Source organism: Panulirus ornatus, chromosome 20 (genome assembly GCF_036320965.1).
Source record: "Panulirus ornatus isolate Po-2019 chromosome 20, ASM3632096v1, whole genome shotgun sequence".
Taxonomy (NCBI): domain Eukaryota; kingdom Metazoa; phylum Arthropoda; class Malacostraca; order Decapoda; family Palinuridae; genus Panulirus; species Panulirus ornatus.
Window position 1 is genome coordinate 68,969,470 of NC_092243.1, and position 10,000 is coordinate 68,979,469.

The 10,000-nt window shown below is 44.7% G+C and overlaps 1 protein-coding gene across 1 annotated transcript in view; it reads left to right on the forward strand.

Moving 5' to 3' along the window:
- LOC139756107 (uncharacterized) overlaps positions 1-10,000 on the forward strand; it is a 76,730-nt gene that overhangs the window by 48,373 nt on the left and 18,357 nt on the right. The window contains exon 3 of the mRNA XM_071675180.1: positions 4,753-4,925. Within this exon, the coding sequence (XP_071531281.1) occupies positions 4,753-4,925 (173 nt within the window). The remainder of the gene's footprint in view (positions 1-4,752; positions 4,926-10,000) is intronic.

Here is a 10,000-nt window from a genome sequence, read left to right on the forward strand (position 1 = left end):
CAGCACGTCAACCCCGGTATACCACATCACTCCAATTCACTCTATTCCTTGCCCTCCTTTCACCCTCCTGCATGTTCAGGCCCCGATCACACAAAATCTTTTTCACTCCATCTTTCCACCTCCAATTTGGTCTCCCTCTTCTCCTTGTTCCCTCCACCTCCGACACATCTATCCTCTTGGTCAATCTTTCCTCACTCATCCTCTCCATGTGCCCAAACCACTTCAAAACACCCTCTTCTGCTCTCTCAACCACGCTCTTTTTATTTCCACACATCTCTCTTACCCTTACGTTACTCACTCGATCAAACCACCTCACACCACACATTGTCCTCAAACATCTCATTTCCAGCACATCCATCCTCCTGCGCACAACTCTATCCATAGCCCACGCCTCGCAACCATACAACATTGTTGGAACCACTATTCCTTCAAACATACCCATTTTTGCTTTCCGAGATAATGTTCTCGACTTCCACACATTCTTCAAGGCCCCCAGGATTTTCGCCCCCTCCCCCACCCTATGATCCACTTCCGCTTCCATGGTTCCATCCGCTGCCAGATCCACTCCCAGATATCTAAAACACTTCACTTCCTCCAGTTTTTCTCCATTCAAACTCACCTCCCAATTGACTTGACCCTCAACCCTACTGTACCTAATAACCTTGCTCTTATTCACATTTACTCTTAACTTTATATGGATTAGTTAGAATTTTCATTGTATGTATGGATCATGGTGAGGTGCATGAGGGCTAGTGGAATGCATTGTATAGTGCCACTGTATTATGGCAAGGGAGATAAAGGTGAGCATTCAAACAATATATGTACAAGCTTGTTGAGTGCATCTGATGAGTTATATGGGAAAGTGATGGTTGGGAAGGTGAAGGCATGTACAGAGCATCAGACTGGGGAGGGAGCAGTGTGATTTCAGAAGTGGTAGAGGATGTGTGGATCAGGTGTTTGCTTTGAGGACTGTATGTGAGAAATACTTAGAGAAACAAGATGGATTTGTATGTAGCATTTACAATAGGGTTGAAAGAGATGCTTTGTGGAAGTTTTCAAGTGCATACTATGTGGGACAAGGTTTTTTTTTATCGAGGATGTAAGGCATCTGTGCGAGTAGGAAGGGAGGCGAGTGGTTGGTTGCAAGTGGAGGTGGGTCCATAGCAGGAATAAGTCCATGTCACCTCGGTTGTTTGATTGGCTTATGGACTGGGTGGCGAGATCTCTGAGAGAGAGAGAGAGAGAGAGAGAGAGAGAGAGAGAGAGAGAGAGAGAGAGAGAGAGAGGGGGGGGGGGGTGAGGCCTGGGAAGTGAGTCAGTTGTTGTTTGCTGATGATACAGCCACTGGTGGCTGATTCGAGAGGGCAACTGCAGAAGCTGGTGACTGAAAGAGTGTGGGAAAGGAGAAAGTTCAGAGTAAATGTGAATAATAGTAAAGTTATTGGGTTTTACCACGGTTGAGGGACTGGGTTGTTGGGGGTGTGAGATCAGATGGGGAAAATCTTGAGGAAGTGAAGCGTTCCAGGTACCTGGAAGCGGATATGGCAACAAATGGAACCATGGAAGTGGAAATGAGTCATAGTGTGGGTCAGGGGGCGAAGGTTCTGGGAGTAGTGAAGACTATGTGGAATGAAAGGTCGTTATCTAAATAGGCGATAATGGTTATACTTGAAGATATAGTAGTCCCCACGATGAGGATGGGCGGAGGAAGATGTTTGAGGTGATTTGGTCGAGTACGTAATGAAAGGGTAAGAGAGATGAGTGGAAACAAAAAGTATTTGGTTGAGAGAGCCGAAGACGGCGTGTTAAAATGATTTGGTCACATGGAGAGATTGAATGAGGAAAAGTTGTCAAAGAGGATATATGCGTCAGAGGTGGAGGGAACAAGAAGAAGCGGGAGACTAAATTGGAGGTGGAAGGAGGGAGTGAAAACGATTTTGAGTTACCATGCAGGAAGGTGAAAGGCATGCACAGGATAGAGTAAAATGGAACGATGTGGTATACAGGAGTCTACTAAAGCAGGTGATGTAAAGCGTCTGCGTAAACCATGGAAAGGTCTGTGGGGACCTGGATGTGGATAGGGAGCTGTGGTTTCGGTGCATTACACATGACAGCTTGAGACTGAGTGTGAACGAATGTGGCCTTTTTTTATATTTCTTCGTTTGTAATTCAAAATGTAAAGCGTGGCAGCTGTACCGATGATTCTCCCTGTTGTCCGTACGTACAAGACACGTACGTACATATGGGGTACTGGCTCCCTCGACCAAGAGAAGACCTCACCTGTAAATAATTTCACCTGAGCAGAGTTCATTCAAGGTCAGCTCTCTCTCTCTCTCTCTCTCTCTCTCTCTCTCTCTCTCTCTCTCTCTCTCTCTCTCTCTCTCTCTTTCTCTCTCTCTCCAAATGAAAATCATATATAAAACCATATATAAAACAAAAAAAAAAAGGACAAAAAATTATCTAACTTATGCAGAATGCATGTATTCATTCATACAACATACAAGTAGCCATATAACAATCATACAGCCAGTCATACATGAACGACCTAGTTACTCACCACACATAACAACCACAGTCATACAACACTCATGCAGTCACACATCATACAGTCAGTCATACAACACCCACGCAGTCATACAACACCCCACACACTCAGCCGGTAAAATCATACAATCCTCATACAATCATGCAGCAGTCATACAACACCCAGTCAGCTATACAACACATAGCCAGTCACACAGTCCTCATACGATCATACAACAGTCATACAACAGGCCCAGTCAACTAAACAACACCTCGTCACTCATACAGTCTTCATACAACCATACAGTCAGTCATACAACACCCAGACAGTCAACTATACAACACCCAGTCAGCCATACACTCCTCATACAATCATACAGCAATCACACAACTACTCTACCACAATGACCAGGACCAATCAACCATCCCCCAACCACCACCACAGATTCACCACAGAAAACGACAGAGAGAGAGAGAGAGAGAGAGAGAGAGAGAGAGAGAGAGAGAGAGAGAGAGAGAGAGAGAGAGAGAGAGAGAAACATGAGCTTGCAAGCCACAAACTCCATTTCCCCCAGTGTACACCCACCCACATGCCCTACTCCACGACACACGATAAGAAGCGAAGTAAATCCTAAACACCTCCACCACCTCCCTTCCCTTCCTTCTCCCCGCATGCCATTAACGAGCCGGCAGCGGCCAATAGCCAGGCCCTCGGCTGCCGCCCACTAACGACCCTTCCTAAGGGCCAATAACGAACTTGGGACATTCACTCGAGGGTTCGAGGGGGTGAGTTGGGGGGGGCACGGGTGGGGGGGGCAGGGGGGTCAAGGTGAGGGAGGGAGGGTAAGGTGAGGGAGGGAGGGTAAGGGAGGGAGGGTGGGTAAGGGAGGGAGGGAGGGAGGGTAAGGTGAGGGAGGGAGGGTAAGGGAGGGTAAGGTGAGGGAGGGAGGGTAAGGGAGGGTAAGGTGAGGGAGGGAGGGTAAGGGAGGGAGGGAGGGGAAGGTGAGGGAGGGAGGGTAAGGGAGGGAGGAAGGGTAAGGTGAGGGAGGGAGGGTAAGGTGAGGGAGGGAGGGTAAGGTGGGGGAGGGAGGGTAAGGTGAGGGAGGGAGGAAGGGGAAGGTGAGAGAGGGAGGATAAGGTGAGGGAGGGAGGGTAAGGTGGGGGAGGGAGGGTAAGGTGAGGGAGGGAGGGTAAGGTGGGGGAGGGAGGGTAAGGTGAGGGAGGGAGGAAGGGTAAGGTAAGGGAGGGAGGATAAGGTGAGGGAGGGAGGGTAAGGGAGGGAGGGAGGGTAAGGTGAGGGAGGGAGGAAGGGTAAGGTGAGGGAGGGAGGGTAAGGTGAGGGAGGGAGGGTAAGGTGGGGGAGGGAGGGTAAGGTGAGGGAGGGAGGAAGGGTAAGGTGAGGGAGGGAGGGTAAGGTGAGGGAGGGAGGGTAAGGTGAGGGAGGGAGGATAAGGTGAGGGAGGGAGGAAGGGTAAGGTGAGGGAGGGAGGGTAAGGTGAGGGAGGGAGGGTAAGGTGAGGGAGGGAGGGTAAGGTGAGGGAGGGAGGGTAAGGTGAGGGAGGGAGGAAGGGTAAGGTGAGGGAGGGAGGGTAAGGTGAGGGAGGGAGGGTAAGGTGAGGGAGGGAGGATAAGGTGAGGGAGGGAGGAAGGGTAAGGTGAGGGAGGGAGGGTAAGGTGAGGGAGGGAGGGTAAGGGAGGGAGGAAGAGTAAGGTGAGGGAGGGAGGGTAAGGTGAGGGAGGGAGGGTAAGGTGAGGGAGGGAGGGTAAGGGAGGGAGGGAGGGTAAGGTGAGGGAGGGTGGGTAAGGTGAGGGAGGGAGGGTAAGGTGAGGGAGGGAGGGTAAGGGAGGGAGGGAGGGTAAGGTGAGGGAGGAGGGAGGGTAAGGTGAGGGAGGGAGGGTAAGGTGAGGGAGGGAGGGTAAGGTGAGGGAGGGAGGGTAAGGTAAGGGAGGAGGGTAAGGTGAGGGAGGGAGGGTAAGGTGAGGGAGGGAGGGTAAGGTAAGGGAGGGAGGGAGGGTAAGGTGAGGGAGGGAGGGTAAGGTGAGGGAGGGAGGGTAAGGTGAGGGAGGGAGGATAAGGTGAGGGAGGGAGGGTAAGGTGAGGGAGGGAGGGTAAGGTGAGGGAGGGAGGGTAAGGTGAGGGAGGGAGGGAGGTGTGACGGCCATGGCATGGCACTCGGTCACTGGCGTCATAAACCTGGTTAATATACCATCATTTCCTCCTCCCTCCAGACCAGACCTCACCAGGACGCACCACCAGCCAACAGCAACAACAGCAGCAACAGCAACAGAAGGAAGAACAACAGCAGCAGCAACAGGAGGAACAACAAGAACAGCAGGAGCAGCAACAGGAAGAGGAGCATCATCAAGTGGAGGAGGAGAACATCTTCCTCAGACAGACCAGAGTGAGTACCACAACCCAGCCAGCCATCGTCCCATGAGATGATAAGAAAAGACAAGATAAGATAGATAAGATGATAAGATACGAAAGGATAAGATAGATAAGATGATAAGATACGAAAGGATAAGATAGATAAGATGATAAGATACGATACGATAGGATAAGATAGATAAGATGATAAGATACGATACGATAGGATAAGATAGATAAGATGATAAGATACGATACGATAGGATAAGATAGATAAGATGATAAGATAAGACGATATAAGATAGATAAGATAAGATAAGATAAGACAATATAAGATAGATAAGATGATAAGATACGATAGGATAGGATAAGATAGATAAGATAAAATAAGATAAGATAAGACAAGGTAAAGTAAGATACGATAAGATAAAATATAAGATACGATAAAATAAGATATAAGATAAGATGTCTATATTGTCAAATTGCATATATGATGCAAAAAGCTCAATTCAAGGTTAAAAAGTATGAGAATTATATAATAGAAACTATAACATATCTCATAAATGTATCATATAAAATATCACATAAAAGTACCAATCAAAAAAAATCACACAAAAGCATCACATATAAAACATTATATAAAAGTTCCACGTATAAAATATAAAAGTACCACATGTAAAATCTCATAAAAGTACCACATTAAATATCACATAAAAGCACCACAAACAAAATACCAAATAAAAGTACCACATTAAATATCATATAAAAGAACCACACAAAATACCAAATAAAAATACCACATAAAATATCTTATAAAAGAACCAAACAAAATACCAAATAAAATTACCACATAAAATATCATATAAAAGAACCAAACAAAATACCAAAAAAAGTACCACATAAAATATCTTATAAAAGAACCAAACAAAATACCAAATAAAAGTACCACATAAAATATCATATAAAAGAACCAAACAAAATACCAAATAAAAATACCACATAAAATATCTTATAAAATATCACATAAATAATCATTTATAGCACCCAAAATCTAAATCACAGAGAAGGAGTTACAACTTCTTTAGATCATCAAACAGCAGAATGCTCAAACATAAACAAGGTGGTTCCCTAATTTACAGTATATACCTTAAATGAAGTCTATTATATTTAGGGAATACTGGATACTGTGATCAAATGACGAAGGAACGTTGAAAGATGCGAAACGAAGTGTTTTGAAGGTGGAATAATTCAATGGGAACATGAAATGTTTTGTTTACTTCAAGATTTTTTTCTTATTCTATTTTTGATGAAATATTTCCCTGATAATTTCTTTCTAAAATAAACCTCATTCACTTCACGATTTTCTTCTTTTTCATTTTATTTTTGATGAAATATTCCCCGATAATTTCTTTCTAAAATAAACCTCATTTACTTCAAGATTTTCTTTCTTTTTCATTTCATTTTTGAAGAAATATTTTCCATTAATTTCTTTCTAAAATATACCTCATTTACTTCAATATTTTCTTTTCTTTCTCATTCCATTTTTGAAGAAATATTTTCCATTAATTTCTTTCTAAAAAATACCTCATTTACTTCAAGATTTTCTTCCTTTTTTTTCATTTCATGTTTGATGAAATGTTTTCCATTAATTTCTTTCTAAAATATACCTCATTCACTTCAAGATTTTTTTCTTATTCTATTTTTGATGAAATATTCCGGTAATTTCTAAAATAAACCTCATTTGCTTCAAGATTTTCTTTCCTTTTTTTTCCATTCTATTTTTGATGAACTATTTCCCGATAATTTCTGTCTACGTGATAGATTCACTGCACGACCAGACCTGATGGGAGAAGATGGAATACAAAAGAGAAGAAGAAAAGTTTTCTCATCAGCAGAGTTACCCAACAATTGGTCCATACTTCCATCACACATTGTCACCATGTACACCATCACTACATTCAAAAAAAAAAAAAGGGAAAAAAACTGCTTGACAAAAAAGGGAAAAAAACACTGCTGGACAAAAAAAAAAGGAAAAAAAAACACTGCTGGACAAAAAAAAAGGAAAAAAAAAACACTGCTGGACAAAAAAAGGAAGAAAACACTGCTGGACAAAAAAAGGAAAAAAACACTGCTGGACAAAAAAAGGAAAAAAACACTGCTGGACAAAAAAGGTAAAAAACACTGCTGGACAAAAAAAAAACAACTCGGGTATCAGTTGCAAATTCCCCCCCAAAAAATCGAAAATTTAAAAAAAAAATTTCTTCGAAATTGACAATATGTAGAATACATTCTAATTTCATTTTTTTTTTTTTTTTACCCCCTGGATGAAGTAGCGGCTACAGTAAATCTATTTATCTATCTAGCCTGGAGTAGCCTGCTTGTGAAAAACCATATCAGACTCTCTCTTTTACAGTCATCTTTTCCTATAGAATTTCCATGACAGTATACCCTAGCCATACTACTACTACTACTACTACTACTACTACTATTACTCTCTAAAGTGCCTTGATGGTAATTTTCGTGCCATATGATGTACCTTCTACTTTACTATCCTGTTTCCATCTATAGTGGTGGGTGAGGGAAGAGCCTTCTGCTGTACTATCCTGTCTCCATCTATAGTGGTGGGTGGGGGAGGAGCCTTCTGCTGTACTATCCTGTCTCCATCTAAATATATTAGGAAAACAGAATCATTGTCCTCCAGCAGATAACCTGGTCATAGACCATCAGGTCTTGTGTTATCTGTCCTTCCCATGTACTGTCCTCCAGCAGATAACCTGGTCATAGACCATCAGGTCTTGTGTTATCTGTCCTTCCCATGTACTGTCCTCCAGCAGATAACCTGGTCATAGACCATCAGGTCTTGTGTTACCTGACCTTCCCATGTACTGTCCTCCAGCAGATAACCTGGTCATAGACCATCAGGTCTTGTGTGTACCTGTCCTTCCCATGTACTGTCCTCCAGCAGATAACCTGGTCATAGACCATCAGGTCTTGTGTTATCTGTCCTTCCCATGTACTGTCCTCCAGCATATAACCTGGTCATAGACCATCAGGTCTTGTGTGTACCTGTCCTTCCCATGTACTGTCCTCCAGCAGATAACCTGGTCATAGACCATCAGGTCTTGTGTTATCTGTCCTTCCCATGTCCTCCCTTCCCTACACAGACCATTCCTCCTCATCCTCCTCCTCTTCGTACCCCACTTGAAGACCTCCCTTCGTCAGAACACCGTCTCTCTTGGTAACCACGACCTACCTCGAATAGAAATCCCTCTCCCTCTCTCTCCCTCTCTCTCCCTCTCTCTCTCCCTCTCCTCCCATGGTGCACCGAACACCCTCCCTCCAACACTGGATCCATTCTCCCTCCCTCCAACACTGGATGATCCTTCTTTCTCCCTCCCTCGTCCCGCGAAGAACACAGACACATCTCCCCAAGACGTGCTACCTCCCTCATCCATCCATTTGGCCCAGGGCCACGATCTCCCCATGTCCGTCTCCCACCCACACCCCACACCCCCACACACACCCCACCCCCACACACACCCCCACACACCACCCCACACCACACCCCACCCCCACACACACCCCCACACACCACCCCACACCACACCACACCCCCACACACACTATATAAACAACCCCCCAACCCTTCCTTCCCCACCTCCCTCCACTCCTATACACTCGCTGATCTCCCTTCGCCACGACGCTGTTCTATCCTTACGTCACCAAAAGAAAAAACAAAACAAAAAAAACGCTTTTTTTTTTTTTTTCTTTTTTTTCTTTTTTTTTCATATCCTTCGGTCACACTGGTATCCTTACCCCCCCCCCCCACCCCGCCTGGTCATAAACAACCTCCACCCCCATAACTCACGCAAATGAAATTGAACGAGTGAGAGTGAGTGAGAGAGAGAGAGAGGGGGGGAGAGTGAGAGAGAGAGAGAGAAAGAGAGAGAGAGAGAGAGAGAGAGAGAGAGAGTAAGAATGAGAGAGAGAGAGAGAGAGAGAGAGAGAGAGAGAGAGAGAGAGAGAGAGTATGAGAGAGAGAGAAAGAATGAGAGAGAGTAAGAGAGAGAGAGTATGAGAGAGAGAGAGAGAGAGAAAGAGAGAGGGAGAGAGAGAGAGAGAGAGAGAGAGAGAGAGAGAGAGAGAGAAAGAGTGAGAGAGAGTAAGAGAGAGAGAGTATGAGAGAGAGAGAGAGAAAGAGAGAGAGAGAGAGAGAGAGAGAGAGAGAGAGAGAGAGAGAGTATGAGAGAGAGAGACGGGGAGAGAGAGAGAGAGAGAGAGAGAGAGAGAGAGAGAGAGAGAGAGAGAGAGAGAGAGAGAGATAAGAGAGGAAGAGAGCGAGAAAGAGGAGAGAGAGAGAGAGAGAGAGAGAGAGAGAGAGAGAGAGAGAGAGAGAGAGGCATCTACTTTGTTAACTCAAAAGCAACTTCATCATCCCCCACCACACCCTCCTCCTTTTTAATAACATATAATAGGATTGAACCTCAACTTGAATGTTATTAAGCTAATGGCTCTACTTCATGTCTTTCCCTCACACGTCGCTGGAAGGTAGCATTATACACGTACATGACTTATTGTTCACAGTTTTCATGCATGTGGGGATATCCCGGGACGCTATGTGTGTGTGTGTGTGTGTGTGTGTGTATGTATGTGTACGTACGTGTATGTATGTGTGTGTGTGTGTGTGTGTGTGTGTGTGTCTGTGTGTGTCTGTGTGTGTATGTATGTGTACGTATGTGTATGTATGTATGTGTGTGTGTGTGTGTGTGTGTGTGTGTGTGTGTGTGTGTATGTGTGTGTGTGTGTGTGTGTGTAAACATATTCACATGTTCTTCAAAGACCAAAACGTTATCAGAAATAAGAATTTAGCAATCAATATAAGTCAGAGATATTCGAATACCACAGGTTCCTTTTAGGTAGAGTAGGACTCCAGGTGAAGGATCCCGGATCCTTTGGTTAGTGTAGGACTCCGGTTGAAGGATCTCGGGGTCCCTTTAGGTAGAGTAGGACTCGAATAGAAGGATCCCTGATCCTTTGGTTAGTGTAGGACTCCAGGTGAAGGATACTAGATCCTTTGGTTAGAGTAGGACCCCAGTTGAAGGATCCTAG